The 16,368-nt window shown below is 38.8% G+C and overlaps 1 protein-coding gene across 1 annotated transcript; it reads right to left on the reverse strand.

Annotated features, from left to right (window-relative positions):
- Positions 1–377: 377 nt before the first annotated feature.
- rph3ab (rabphilin 3A homolog (mouse), b) lies at positions 378–15,573 on the reverse strand (the record flags this gene model as incomplete). Its single annotated transcript, XM_079470760.1, has 15 exons — positions 378–508; positions 586–682; positions 843–924; positions 2,805–2,959; positions 3,136–3,192; positions 3,273–3,399; positions 3,626–3,735; positions 4,827–4,901; positions 5,025–5,104; positions 7,757–7,912; positions 9,391–9,573; positions 11,398–11,593; positions 11,675–11,758; positions 11,953–12,082; positions 15,425–15,573. 15 exons carry the CDS (start codon positions 15,571–15,573, stop codon positions 378–380), a joined length of 1,812 nt encoding a protein of 603 aa, XP_079326886.1.
- Between the last annotated feature and the right edge of the window lie 795 nt (positions 15,574–16,368).

Here is a 16,368-nt window from a genome sequence, read left to right on the forward strand (position 1 = left end):
TAGTTTTGGTTTGGTTATGAGAACAGTACAAGGTGACATTCATTGTTGACCTGTAAACTGGTTTAAACATATTCCGTATCTGCCTCACTGCTTTTTTTTTGACAAACATGACATTAAGGCATGCCAACAAGATAAAGATCTGTAGTTTTTACAGTTTCTATTCAACTAGAACTTCGAAATGAAAATGCTCTTCTATTCTACGGTGGCCGGATTAGAGAAGTAAATATCATTGCACACACGAGCGCTGACCTTTGCTCATTTGAATTCGCGTCACAGTGGGCGGAGCTCCAGAAATCCTCGGTTTCCGGCGATAAGCAGTACGTGGATGATTTACGGCAGGTGAGCGGAGCTCTAAGGCATGCACGAGCGTCCAGACTTTAATCGCTGGACACGTGATTATCATTCAGTAGAGTGTGCCAGCGCTCGATCTTCTTGTCTTTGTTCTTCAGGCATTCGTACCAGTGTTTCAAACACTCGCCTTTGGCAGTGATACCCAGCTGACATCCACCTGAAATGAATCAGTCATTATCCAAATCAATTAGTTGAAGAAAGTAGTATCATTTCAAGCCTTTTATTTTCAATTACCTATATAATCATTGCATTTGCCCATGTCATAGTCCCATACGGAGATATCCAGAGTCTTTTTGGCCAGTTCTGCGTGTTTAATCTCGTAACTGAATTCCTGCAGTAGAACGAGTTCACAGAGGAGAGCGTGTGAAATGAACGTACATGTTAAATGTGTTTGAATTGAGATTTCAGAGCTTTTCGTCACCGAATCGAAATCAATGTAAAGTTAAAGAGGAAAACTGCATACAAATGTTTCATATTCCTCAGATTCATACCTCATTAAACTCCGGGTTAAGGGTTTTCTTCTTGATCTGTGTCTTGTTCTTTGCTTTCTTCCCCATGTCAGGTTTCAAACATCTGTATCCATAAAAACATTTGATAGATCATAAACTCATGTGTTGTGGATGATTTGCACATTTATTCAGTTGTTCTTCCTCTCGCTTTAATCTGGAGATAAAATATGAGCATCTGACATGAGGCTGTAATGTATTCTTAGATTCAAATGCAAAACTTGTTTTTATTTGATCTCACTGAATCAATGTTACCTCACTGATGTATTTTTGTAGGCTAACCTGGAAGTAAGCACCGTTCTAGCTCGCTCGTAGGCATTTGAAGGATCGCAAACGTGAAGCTCTGTGATTATAAAAGGTTGATGCTGTTCACACGTTTTGTCTATCGAGATAATCTTTGCAAATGAACACATTTGTTACCTTTGAAGTCGAAATAAAATCGGCAGAAGTAAAAGCTAACACGACGCTATGAACAGAGGTCGCTCGATATCAACGTCTCCACCACCAACTCTTTCAAACTTTATTAAACATGTTTTCCCTGGTTAGTCCGTGAATGAATCCGCATCTACGCTTGAAGAGATTTGTGCATCATTGTTTATGAGCTTTACGTGTGATGACGTCTAACGTCCCCGCCAAAGGAAGTAGTCGCTGTTAGCAACTTTTTAACACCATTTTTAAGACAAAATCAGGCTTTTAAAAATCACGAGTTATAACTGGTGTGTTTTATGTCATCAAAAATACGTCATCTCTAAGGTACTCAATTGATTTACTGACACACAGATCATAAATTTATTCAGAGAAGTCCAAATATAAATTAAAAACTAATGTCAATGTAAATCAGGGCTGTCAACGTTAACGCATGCAAAAAAAAACGTATTTAAATAAAATATTTAACGCAATTTGCCTATTTCACAATACAAAGGGAGCGATTCATGTAAAGGCCTTAAAACCATTTAAGCGCTATTTGAAACAGTAGCTTCTAACTGTGGGATGCGGCTCAATGCATCACGACAGCGGTCCACGGTGTATATACAGTCACAGGTTAAAAATCAGTCAGTGAATCTCTTTTCTCTTTCCTGCTTGAATGACTAGAAACACAACATTCTACCAGAAAGCCAGTTTTGTCTAGTAATTTCGTGAGCACAAAATTCAACGTGTTAAATAAAATCCTAAATGAATGCAAAGAGTCATGAAAAAGGGAAGCTCTTAAAGGGGCGGCATTCTTAAACATGTATCCTGTAACTAATGCTCATCAAAGAACCAAAGAAAAGAGGAATCCAATGTGTTTTGTAGCTTTAATTGTGCATTTAATTTAGAATTTACCATTGAGGACTGTGAAGTGTTTGAGAAATTCATTCTGTACCTTTTAGACATGATAGCTCTTAATTATACTGTACTTCAATGTTAAAATAAAGAAAAATCATCAATTTAATAGACACATCCGTTGCAGTACTAATATCAGAATGTCGGCTTTCATTCATAAAATGATAAGGTTAAAGAAATCTATTATTTCTACATTAATTTGGAGATTAAATGTGAAATGATTAGAATGTCGAAGTGCATTATAAACCATTAAAGTTATGTGTGATTAATCAGATTAATTGTTTTATACGATTGACAGCATTAATGTAAAGCAAATATGTGTTATGAATGATGACATATAACAATTGATTGATTCATCAAAGACATGTGTGGATTAAACACAATTGTGCATTGACAATTTTTGCACAAGCTTCTAAAATATGAATTCAAAATCAATTAGAAAGTGATTCTATTAAAATACATTTCATTTAATCAATAAATATTTCAAAAGTATATACAGAGGAATCTGCCAAATGTAGAAATGAAATAAATACATCAACCATTAACCTCAAAATAATAAAATCTATGAAATGTATTCTGTAATAAAAACAATAACAAATGTTGGTTTGATAGAGAGAGACTCACATTTTAACGAAAGGATCCGAGTATCCATTAGCATCCATGGCTGCGAGATGAACGCAGCGTACGACGCCGATGATGAGCCGACTCTGTTGACTGTTGAACATGAGTGATATCAGAATACGACCTCTCTCCTCCGACTCAACTCCATCTTTCCCGGTCTGGACAGAGAAACAAAGTATTGGAGTTCAAAAGCTTAAAATAACAATAAGTGTGAACTCCACAACTGACGGTCATTTAACTGAAATACACCATTCTGCGGAAATGACAACACATCCACCAGTGACAAACACAACTGCTGTTAACGTTATTGTAAATGATGAATGTAAAGTTTTACCTCGTCCTCATAGAGAGACATTCCTCGTGCACCACCGGCCGTGGACGTTCTCTTTGTCTATAGAAAGAGATCTACATTAACATGATTCATACGATTATATATTCAGTGATGGTTGTGTGACTATGTGAAGGAGTCACCTGAACAACTCTCTCCAGACACACGCTAAAGTTCTTCCTCTGATTAAACTTCAGTTTCTTCAGAGCGACCCGCGTTTCTCCGATAAACTCATTGTGGCCAAACTTATCCTCGTCACACACAGATATTCTGCACCAACAAATATAATAACACCGTTTAATACAAGCATCGCTGAACAATGAACGTTACATCAAACACAGCGCTTAAAATGTAGAAATCTGCACTTTTTCAAGAATAAAAAAACTCAAAGAGTAGAATGTTAGAAGAATGTTTTAAGATTGAAGAAAAAATGTAATTGGATGAGTATTGATCATGTGAAGTGTTTGTGATCGTGTTAAATGAAGAAGAATGAAACCTGAGGGTCTTGCGCTGCATGTCTTCATCTGTCAGCCCGTGATACACCAGCGTCTCGTTCCAGGTCGGGTTGCGAGTGTTCCGTAGCGTCTTGGTGCGCAATTTATTTGACTGCATTGACGGAAAAGATAAACTATCATCAATTAACCAGAGTCAAAATGCTGAGGTGTACGTGACATAAAACACTTCAATGTCACATACAAGTTTAAAACAACCCATTCTCATCGATTGCGTATAAATAACAACCTGTTGCAAGATTGGTGTAATATGTGGTGAGGAAGGCGGGACGAGAGCCGTGACGCGGGGCCGGTGGCGTCAGTGATAAGTGCAAGCAACTGTGCGCGCACCAGTCCCGCATCTTATCACAGCTCTCGTCCCGCCTTCCTCACCACAAATACGTACACCAAAGTTACATTTTGCATGCAAATGATATGCCAATATTTGCATATAGTGCATTGCGTTTGGTGCATCATATACTACAATTTTGCAACAGTGTGTAATTTATACACAGATCGATGAGAACAGTTAGGTTTTAAACTATATTCTGCTAATATAAATATCTTACTAAATGTATACATAAATACTTCTCTTTTATCTCTAATATAACAATCAGGGTCATCTCACATTTGCAAATCCAATGACTGATGCTTAGATAATTCAAGTCATTACATCCAATGATAAATGTATTCGAATGTTGGACTTTTATGGCATCACTAAAAGCAACACAGAATGAGCATAACATCACATTTCACATTTGCAAAATGATGACATGAATTAAACAATTCTCACAAAATAACAATGATCTGATTAGTCATAATTTGTTTGTTTATTTACACATAGATGCAGATGTCAGGGTCAGTGTTCGTGAACACAAATGGTGAGATGTGGGTCATGAGAGGATCCAGTCTTAAAGTGACAGAACGCAACAAAAGCACCTAAACTAAAAAGCGCTGTTTGTATCTGTATCTTAACGCCGTGTCTATTTGTTCTATTGTCTTAAGTTGACTCGTTCTTGTTTTAATTCTGACTATTCACGCATGTACTGGGGCTCATTTTATCTATATTAAGCAACCATTTCTAGTATCCCAATTATAAAAAAAAACATTGCACAAACTACCACCACAAAAGTCATTTTCAATGAAAATAAATGACAATAATAGAAACATCCTGGTTTTATACACATGACAGCGTACAGCTCTTACCTTACTGGCACCGGGTAACAGATGAAGCTTCACATACGGGTCTGCCAGTCCATTAGAATCCATTGGCTTTAAACCCTGAAAGAACAAATCAGGAACACGGCAAAGTTGTAATTTGGCATCAGACACACAGGTCATGGCATTGGGAGAGCTTAGACTCTCAGAGAGAAGATGTAAGACGCAAGTCTAAAGTGAACTTGCCTTTCCTCTGATGATGTTACACTGAAGACTGTTGTTCTGTTGATCATACAGTAAAGTGAACTCCAGAGCGCCCAGAGTAGCTGAAACAAACACAATCATTACACATCATATCCACATGCATAAAATAGAAAAAACATCATGTTAATCATGATGCATATGACGGTGTCACTTCATGTATTTCTAAAATCCACATTTGTGGCCGTGAAAAAATATTTTGACTGACTTGATCTTAACGCATAACCCATTTAAACAAATCAAATTAAGAAACCACGACTCTCAAAGGCGCCTCCATTACGTGACATTATGCACTGCGATTGGATGCATTTCCATTGCTGCGTTTCCCCATATGAGAAAGGAAAATTCAGGCTGTGCGAGTGTTTCATCAGGTGTCGTTTGGAGGGGTTTGTGTCTGTAATAACATAACTGAGACTTGTTGAATGCGTCTGTGTGATGTTTCTTTGAGTTATATTTGCGGAAGGCAGAGAGCCGCAACTATAGATGCGTGCATCATCCGCACTCGCGGCGCTTGCTTGTGCATCCAATGTCCAAGCACAAAAACACATAAACCAATGAACAAGTCACATTTTTAATCAATAATTAAGCCAATCAACAATTTTGAAGTGTAATGCACTGCAAAAGCCAAGTGACCTTCCCCAAATGACAGTTTGAGAACCACATAGTGTGAGAGCTGGAGTTGATAATCTTAGTATAGCCAACAGACCGCCAACTATATATGATAAATATTTACAACAAGTTATTACAGAAACAATTGATTAAAGTGCTGCGTCTGATCTTCCTCTTTTGTTGCAGTTTGAGAGCTGGATGCAAGACACAACGAGACTAATGTGCAATTTGATTTTGTTGTTGGTGAATCCCAAATCAAATGTTATTAATTAGACATATGTAGATTTCATATATTATAAAGATTCCCTGCGTGTATTCTGTGGTGGACCGTAGGCTGCAGTATAATAACATTATTCAGTTACACTTGGAGCAGTGATATGAAACTGTAATGTGTTGACAGATCTGGAACTACTTTATAGGTGCGCTTCATGAAAAACATTGGAAACCCCCTTAGAATGTTGGCCAGCCAATCACAAGGAAGCATTCAACAGCCCCCTTGGTATGATCAATTATAACCAAAAAGCTTAGTTTATCATTTTTGTGCGTGCTATACTGTGCCAAATTCATGTTTCTTTAAAAACAACTTCAATTGACTCTGCTATCACAAGTGCTCCTAAAAAAATAAGTTAGGCCGTGTTCAGACTTTTTCAAACGCTCGCGGTTTTTGGTTAAAAATAGCAGCGAACGCCATGACTTGGGAGGCAGCGTAACGGAAGTTATTTGAATGATAAAGAGAGAGCCTATTTGCAAAATCACATAATTAAAAACTACAATACTAATTTCTCGCTAGAAATGCAATCAGAAAATGTTGATTTATTTCTTCGAGCTTGAGCTTTTTCGACCAATAACGTTCCTCGCATGTTGTTATGGAAAAAACGACAGGTCTCTGTCATCGGTTAGCTGTGAAATCTGAGTTTGAAGTTTTCAATTTACAAATACGCTCTGAGCTACAGATAAAGCGCTCAGGACGTTTTTTGAAAACACGCTTCACTCCGTAGGATTATAATGTTCTGACCACACGTCTAATGGACTTTTACGAATCATAAAATACGAGCCAATGTTCTGGTTTGGAGGACATTCTCTCTGTTATTATACCATCGGTTCAAACAGGTCAGTTTTAAGGCATGACAAACATGTTCAATGTCACGTGTATCTGCAGTGAATATTTATTTCAATCAATCACAGATTCATTTGTGTAATGAAGTTTCTCTGCATACACCAGTACAGTCACAGACTCAACCGTGCAAGGAAACTGCTGAAGATTTATTGTTGATGTCTCTCTGGCCTCTTTCTATTATATAAACCCTGGAGAGGGTTTCTCAAATGATTAACCGCCAACAAAACACATTATACTTATTAGTTTACTAGGCGCTTTATCCAAAGTGACTTACAAAAGACGAATGTTACCTCTCAAGAGTAATACTACTATACTGGCAGGATAGTTGACGATCATATGATGAAATGTCTCCAGTGTTCACACTACAAATGCATTCAAATTCAGTGACGATAAACGCCAAACAATGAAAACTCTTGAACCCTACTGTGTATTTCCAAACATACACAAAAACACAACACATGCTGTATTAATATAGCATATACTGGATAATATCATGTAGTGGATTAACACTAAAACTTACATTGAACAGATAACGTCACAACCTTACAGAACTGCGAATAAAAGACTGTGAATAGCTTCTGTCTGCATTCGTTTTGGCGTCAGAATTTCTCCACGAGTTCACATGATGTGAACATTTTCATTTAAATTTACATTTACGCTTTTATCCAAAGTGAGAGTTCAGAGATCAGATGTTGTGAAAGATATGTAAAATACATATCCTCAACACAACTGTAAATGTTTCCAGGTATTCAAGAAACAGTACGCACGAACACATGTTCTTCTCTATATATATATGACGAAAGATATCTCACAGACGCCAGTGCACAAAGAAAAAAACTAGTGAATATCATGAAAGCCAAGTTATTTACAGCTGCAGATTAAAAGCCAGAAACAACTGAGAGAAAATCAACAAATATGACGACTGATGCCATTGATAGGAAATAAATTCTAAAGACTAGAAATGGATTCAATATTTAAAACACTGTCTTACTTGCTTCATCAGAGTCATAGCTGTTGGTTTCCTCCTCCTCGTCCGCCGGTGGAGCGCTCTGATGTTGGTTATGAACAGTGCTCCTCCGCTCCTCCGGCTCAACAGGGGGCGCTCTCTGCTGCACAACATTGGATTGATAGTTTCCTTTCTCTGCATCTGCTTGAGACAAACACAGCATCATTTTATAGTCTTCTAATCTTAGATATAAATAACTATACATATCATTTGATATCAACGATGAAAGCTCATCAGATGAAGAAGAGGCTGAATGTGGGCATTAATAGGTCACATTGCAAGAAATGCAGCCGTTACACCTGCAGATTTAGACGAATTTGAAAAACCAGACTTCAAAGTAACACTGTGCGGTAAATGGTGTGGGCTGTGAATTGTATTAAATAGCAGCTGGTACGCTCTATATTGACGTCCAACTACATCAACAAATCCCACATGAATTCAGTTTTGCTGGACTCCATTAGAAACTGTAAAGGTCTTTGCGTTCAGCTGCACTTTGCCTAGAGGAAAGAAGGGTAATGGACAGCATAAGCAAGACTCGTTTGAAATAGAGAGAGACGAAAATGGTACAAAATATCTCACGATGACTTTTTAACATTTTTAAGTTCTACATTTAGAACAGGGTGTACAGGGATAGGGTGCATAAACTCAAAACACTTAACTGAATTAGCAGTCCGCACAATTTGACATGTTTAATATATAATAAAGTCGCAAAAAAAGCTTTAAATAACAGAAGCGCATTCTATTACAATGGGATTTTTATCTGTAAGGGAAGTTGCTTTATCCTGCGGTGATGTAGTTGCATTAAGATGCCTCATTCAAGCGCTCCAGGCACATAGACGCGCCCGCCATCTTGGAACAGTCCTCGGATGTCACTCACAGTTTGCTAGAATGCCACAACACTGCATGGCTGTGCATTTCAATTAAAGGCCTACTGCAATGCCTTGGAACACGCAGCATTATTTGATACACGAAACATATCGAGTGGCCGGTTCAGATACGTTTAGTTTTCTCAACAGCTTTGCGCGTACGATCGACTGATATGATCAGCTCTGAGCTATATGCAAGTTCGTCATTTTAAATTTATATGCGCAATAAGCACGCTCAAATTGAGAGCGACGTGTTCGTGACACGCATGCAGTGTGATGTGTCGGCGCCACATGGAGATGAAAATATTTCAACTTTCCAAAATGCAGCGAGCACACCGCATGGCATGTGACAAGAACCAACCAATCAGCTTCACCTTTTGTGGACCCAATATAGAAAAGCTGAACGAAGATGGAGGCGCAGATGATCGAAGCATTAATACATCTAATAGCAGAGTTATTGCATGGTACTTTCAGTGTATATAATCCACATAACCTTTGTAAATACCTCCTCGTTTAAACAGCCCATGGTTGCTTAGCAACGGCAGAAGCCGGGAGAGCGTGAGCTTCCAAACGAATGTTTGGCCCCTTACAAAAGGATTAAATTGACACTAATAATTTTCACCTGTGTTCTTTCCATCTGTGGCAATCTAGTTATTCATAACATTATACAAAGCCAAGCATACGGAAACAAAAGACTTGACTGGTGTTTAAAAACGCCAAGAGAAAACAAGAGAAATGCAGATTTGTTTTTACCCGGCTGGGCTGCGGCAGATGTAATGGGTCGGGCTGCATTCACATTCACCATTTTCTTCATCGCTACAGGACTGTTCTGAACACTTCCGTCCGACTCTGATGAACAGCGAGACTGAAGACCCACGGGTTTTAGACCCACGGGCGGTTTCGGAGACATCGGTGGATTTCTTTTTGTCTCTGAACCTATACAACAGCGGTACATAAATAAAAATGAGCAACTTTAGATTCAAATAGATAACTTGTGAGCATATTTGTTTTTTAGCGACAGGATATTTAGTGTAATACAAACTGAACAAAATTATAAACAACTCTTGTTTTTGCCCCATTTTTCATGAGCTTAACTCAAAGATCTAAGACTTTCTATGCACACAAAAGGCATATTTCTCTCAAATATTGTTCACAAATCTGTGCTAGTGAGCACTTCTCCTTTGCCGAGATAATCCATCCACCTCACAGGTGTGGCATATCAAGATGCTGATTGGACTGCACAGGTGTGCCTTAGGCTGGCCACAATAAAAGGCCACTCTAAAATGTACAGCCTTTTCTGTGGGGGGTCCGGGGGGTCCGAAAACCAGTCAGTATCTGGTGTGACCACCATTTGCCTCACGCAGTGCAACACATCTCCTTCACATAGAGCTGATCACGTTGTTGATGTTTGCCTGTGGAATGTTGGTCTACTCCTCTTCAAAGGCTGTGCGAAGTTGCTGGATATTTGCAGGAACTGGAACACGCTGTCGTATACGCCGATCCAGAGCATCCCAAACATGCTCAATGGGAGACATGTCCGGTGAGTGTGCTGGCCATGCAAGAACTGAGATGTTTTCAGCTTCCAGGAATTGTGTACAGATCCTTGCAACATGAGGAGATGGTCGTGGATGAATGGCACAGCAATGGGCCTCAGTATCTCGTCACAGTGTCTCTGCGTATTCAAAATGCCCTCAATGAAATGCACCTGTGTTTATTGTCCATAACAAATGTCTGCCCATACCATAACCCCAACGCCACCATGGGCCACTTGATCCACAGCGTTGACATTAGCAAACCGCTCAACCACACGACACCATACATGCTGTCTGCCATCTGCCCTGTACAGTGAAAACCGGGGTTCATCCGTGAAGAGAACACCCCTCCAAAGTGCCAGAAGCCATCGAATGTGATCATTTGCCCACTCAAGCTGGTTACGGCGATGAACTGCAATCAGGTCGAGATCCAGATGAGGACGACAAGCATGCAGATGAGCTTCCCTGAGACGGTTTCTGACAGTTTGGGCAAAAATAAATTGGTTATGCAAACCAAATTTTGCAGCAGCTGTCCGGGTGGCTGGTCTCAGACGATCTTGGAGGTGAAGATGCTGGATGTTTCTTGTACATACAGAATGTTTAGCCCATGAAAAACTAAAACATTTGTTTATAATTTTGTTCAGTGTAAAAGGAATTGTATACTTATATACAATATATTTGTTTATCATTTCAACCAAACCTTTCTTTATTTTTAAAGTAAGTAATGGATACATGTATTGTATAGTGGAAATGTGCTTGTGGACGGAAAAAAGAAAGCTTGAGGTGGTTTAAAGTCCCCGTGAACCGGAATTTGCGATTTGCGACTTCCGAATGATTAAGAAAAATAGTAAGCATGGCTTTCGTCTTTCTCTAGGATTTGATTGGATGTATAAAAACAGCCGTTGCATTTTGAAATGGAACTGGCAGCAGACTGACAGTTGAAGGGGAGGAAATGACGTAAGTCATCAAGATGGATAGTCATTACAGGACAGAAGTGCATTTTCAGATTTTAACTTTAGATTATGAAGGCACAGACATTTTTTTAAAGAAAACAATAAACGCTGCAATATTTCATGAAAAATAAGGCATTGTAATTTTTTATTTCACTGGGACTTTAAATCTCGGAGCTCTTACTTGTAGCCTTTGACTCTGCATCAGGTGGGTGACTCTCTACTGGACCTGAAGAACATATCATGAAAGTGAAGGATTTGAGGTGGACCAGAACAACAAACAATGATTATAAAAGTGTAAGATGAGTGGCGGTCCAGCTGACCTGCGACCCGTCCTTGAGACTGCTCAACAGCTGGCCGTACAGCAGGGGTCCGTTGAGGACTGGGGTCTTTGGCTCTAGAGATGGGAATGGGTGAGGGTAAGAACTGTTTCGGGAGGCCTTTGAAGAACCAGGCTCCAGATCGTTTCCACACCTTTAATAAAAACGTGAAAAAACCATCAGAGTCGTGAAGTACAGCTAGAGTTTAGTTCTGCGTATGATAATGCTTGCCCACCTCTCTCTGTTCGCTGCAGATCTTGCAGAGCCAGACAGAGCGCGGTCGAGAGTTCGCCTGCACTCCACACTTAGTACACATGTTCTGAGGAGGAGAACATCGTCAATTCTCATCACGCTGGTCCAGGAGCACTTCCCCTTTCTGTTTTTATTTTTTATTTAACTTTTTTAATCCAGTATTAAAGATGTGTGATTCAGCTCTACACCTTCATGTTTACATTTGTTGGCATCAGCTGATCTTTAGCATCTACGGGCTCTTGGCTGTATAATGTTTCTCACCTTCTTGCAGTCCTCGCACACCACAGAGCTCACACCCGGAGTTCCCAGCTGTTCTCCACACAACAGACAGCGTGACACTCCATCACCACACACTGTTTTCTTCATGTTATCCAGACGATTTACCAGACGCCTGCCGATCAAACAAAACACAGACCTTTTCAACTCTGCCCATCACATATGCTGTTAAAACACTGATTATGCTTCATAAGCTGATAACAAGTAAGGTCATGTAAATGCGTGAACGGTTTGCCTTTGACGGGGAAAGCTCATAAACGGAGCAAGCAAATCCAGCTCAATGAAAGAATCGAGTCATGCAGTCGGCGTAGAAACGGTACAATGTAAAACTATTGTTGCATATATGTACTGCGGACATGAGAAGACATATAATCATAACATCATAGAGGCCATCATGGCGGAGATGCAAGATGGCTGCTTTCCTTTGATTTTTTTAAAGTGTTCTTTTAGAAATCAAACTTAATATCTGCCGTCATATCTTTTTTTTATGGAATTATGGTTTTGGATAATAACAAGAAATTTTATCTTGACTCTATTTTAAGACCGGACTTTTATTGGATATATATTTTTGAATGGGCTGTTTGTCCTCTACCAAATTGGAATGGAGACTACAAGGAGAGTGACATAAACAACTTTTACGGACTCTCAGGAAATATGCTTCATGTTTGCCATCTCAAATTAGGCAGAAGCTCCTGGAAAACCACATTTTGTGTCGGAGGAAAGTGGAGTCAGAGGCGGTCAAGGTAAGCAAAGACTGATTCACACTGTTATTGGACACACGCCTCATGGGATACACTATACAGAACTTTTTAATATAATTTAATAGAAGTAAAAACGTCCACAGACATAACTACATATGATCTACTACCAGCGTCGACCCTAGACGTCTGGGGCCCTAAGCAAACCATTGTGGGGCCCTTGTCAGTTAAATTTAGATAAACATAACTGTAAACTATAAGAAATAATATATCAATTAACACTCTTGAATAAAAACTGACAGTTAGAACAATTTAGTATAAAATGTAATTCACATTTTGATTCACATGTAAATAATTTACCTAAAGTAACGCTTGGCTCTGGCACCATCTAGCTGTAGAAAAAAACTTTTACACACAAATGCGGTGTGTTTTACTAACCAAATGAGTGATTTACAAAAATAAAACAGTATAAATATAGTTTACTCAAAAAAGCTAAGCATACGTAAACACATCAATCATAATTTATTTAAGTATTGAAAAGGACATTTCTAAATGAATCCTGTATAGTTGATTCATTGCTCCAGTCGGTTCAAGTCTTCACTGCTCAGTGTTGATGGTTCCATCAGAAAAAAAAACTTTCAAGAAAAGGGGAATATACAGTAGATTGGGTCGATGTGTTCCAAAGAAGGAAGAGAAGCATTTGCATAGTTTATGGCCATTACAGGATGGTCTCCTGTGTATGAAGCTGAGGAAATTTAGATTTTTAATACTCATATCCGGACAGCTCTGCAAATATGCATGCCACTGCAAAGGAAAGCAATAACATATGGCAAACCTCGGATGACTGGAAATGTGCCATAAAACGTTGACAGAAAATGTACCAAAAACATGGGAAAGCTACAAAAATGGAAGAAAGAAACATTGTCCAATGGAGGATCAAACAAGCAAAAAATAAATAGTATGCAAATAATACAATCAAAAATGTAAAGAGCTGAGACAGTGGTGGGATTTCATCGACAATGAGGACAAATAAAACAAGCCCTTGTAAGATTAGACACACAGAAAGCAAGTGGCCCTGATGATACTTCCTTGGCTTCACTGGGACCACGCAGAAGATTTGACACCAGTTAAAGCATCTCCGATCAATACCTGTGGGTGGGAATTTTACCAACTGCATGGAAAGAAGCTTATATATGTCCAGTCCCAAAGGTTGCACGACCAAATGAAAAATCTGAACGGAGACCAATCTCCTTAACTTCCTGCATTGGTAAAATACAAGAGAGGTTTGTGTTGAAGTACCTTATGCCGACAGTTCTGAATGAAGGCAACAATCCGTATGCTTATTTGCCTAAACACAGCTCGACAAATGCTTTGGTTAAGAACATGCACACATGTCTAAGGGAGGCAGATTCTCAACAACCAACTATGTCCGTGGATTATTGGCAGATATGTCAAAAGCTTTTGATCGAGTTGACCATGCAAGGCTTTTTCAGCATTTAATAGCTCTTAACCTCTGTCCACAGCTGTTGTCTTGGTTGTTTAGCTGCACCACAGGAAGCAACAAAGAATGGTTGCAAAGGGTAAAAGCACTTAATGGAAGGTTGTGACATCAGGGGTTCCAAACGGTGGAGTTGTGTCTCCTTATCTGTTTTTACTTCATATGTCAACTTGTGAAGTCATTTTTGGCGATACACTGGATACAGTTTATGCAGGCGATATTGGTATATGACCACGAGAGCTTTCTCTGTTGCAGCACCCAGGTTATGGAACGCACTTCCTCTCTCTGTTAAAGATGCTCCTACATTAACCCGTTTCAAGAAGGTGTTAAAAACACATCTTTTTAAAATTGCTTATGATTAGTATTTTACTGTGTTGTACTGTAATGATTATTTTGTATTACTCTTGTACTTCTTTATTTTACTTGTTTTATTTTCTGTAGTTTGGCCATTCCTTTTGGTATTAGACTGCTCATTGAATGTAAAGTGGATGCTTAGGGTCCCCATCTTTTATACTTTTTAAGGCTCTATGTGCGGTGAATGGATGCATGTTTCATATCTCTACTATTGTTTTTATATCTTATTTTTAATATTATATTTGTATAATTAATTTTCTGCTATAATCCAGTCAATAAACTTCAAACTTCTAGAACATAAAAATACAGCTTTTGAACGATCCTGCAGCATTTTTAATGACAGATTATCGTGGACTTCCATGTAAACACGGTTTTCTGCTCAGCCGATTTATTACTGTGCATGTAAACACGTGGAAACATGTTTCTGATAGATATCCCTTTATTCTGTGCATGTAAATGCACTCATTGATCATTTCTTGTAAGACATTTTTGACATGTTTTGATTGCATAAAAGTTCTGTTTGTGTCTCCTTTATCATTTGTCCTCTTTTGCGTATTCTGTTATATTTCGTCGTCTGCAGTTTATTATTTCTCGTGCCTTTCTAGACCATCTGTTTAACAGAAGGAGTGAACAAAAAAGTAATGTCATTGCATCAAAGTACTGAAGAAAATAAAGACAAATGACAAACCTTGTGCTGTTCAAGATGGAAGTTTGAAGAAACATAAAATAAAATTAGATGTTCTGTTCAAACGTCCTCGAATATTATAACTATTCTTTATTTATTTGCCTTTTTATACCCAGGTGACCTGGTATGATTTGTTTTTACTGAAACTCGAGTCTCCTGAAGCACTACTGCTTAATAAGTTATGACAACACAAGAAAATATTTGTGTCTGTCATCATCTCACCCGATCCTCTCCTGCTCCATCGCCTCCATTTTCTCAGCCCGGGCGATGACGCTGTTGATGATCTCCTTTTCTTCATCGGTGAGCTCAGCACCGGCGCACGGTCCAGACGACACGTGGACACCTTTAGTGGCCATCACAGCATCTGTCATTGTGAGCCGTTCACTGACACCTGTGATGAGAAAGACAACGATAAACATACTGTAAGAACGTGTTGTGTATTATTCAGAAATTGAAATGGTTTGCTACGTATGATAATGATGTTTTATTTAAAGTCTATATTCTTAAAATGTAATCATTTCAATTTCATGGGGTGTCTTCTGGCCCTGTTTTCAGTTTCATTCATTAAAATTCTAAATGATTTCTGCATCAAACCGAGCCGACATTTAACTGATGGGAAAAGAAAGCCACATGTTAACAGACATTTCATTATTTATGGGTTAACGACAGATGTTGAAAAGACATAACAATGTAAAATATCACAAGATTAATAGTTGATCTGTGATGAATCTTAAATAATGTTCACATTTCTGCTCAACATCAGACCGCAGATGGCTTTACATTTATCATCTGGATTGATTTTTGAAAACAGAAGACAGAAAATCTTTGCCGACAAAGTGACTAAGATTAAAAATGACAAGGAAAGATCCTGCTGCATGCGGAAACAAAAAAGAGTCCTGCACAATTTATTGTGCACTTCAGTGATGACATCTTCATTATTTGAATTCTCTTTCAGCCTTAGACACTGACACAACTGGATTTGCTTAGTACTTTTGCGAAAATGATTTAATGTGCTTCACTTTCCTCGAGTAAGGTTTCACTTCTGTCTCGGCGAGCACCAGCACACTGAAGATCTCGACACAGCAGCTGTACGTCTGAAAGCTCCGAGAGCCACGGGATTAATAAAACCAATGAAAGACTGACATACAGAATCACAGCCGCTACAG

This window comes from Barbatula barbatula (assembly GCF_947034865.1).
Source record: "Barbatula barbatula genome assembly, chromosome: 1".
In the NCBI taxonomy this organism is placed as follows: Eukaryota; Metazoa; Chordata; class Actinopteri; order Cypriniformes; family Nemacheilidae; genus Barbatula; species Barbatula barbatula.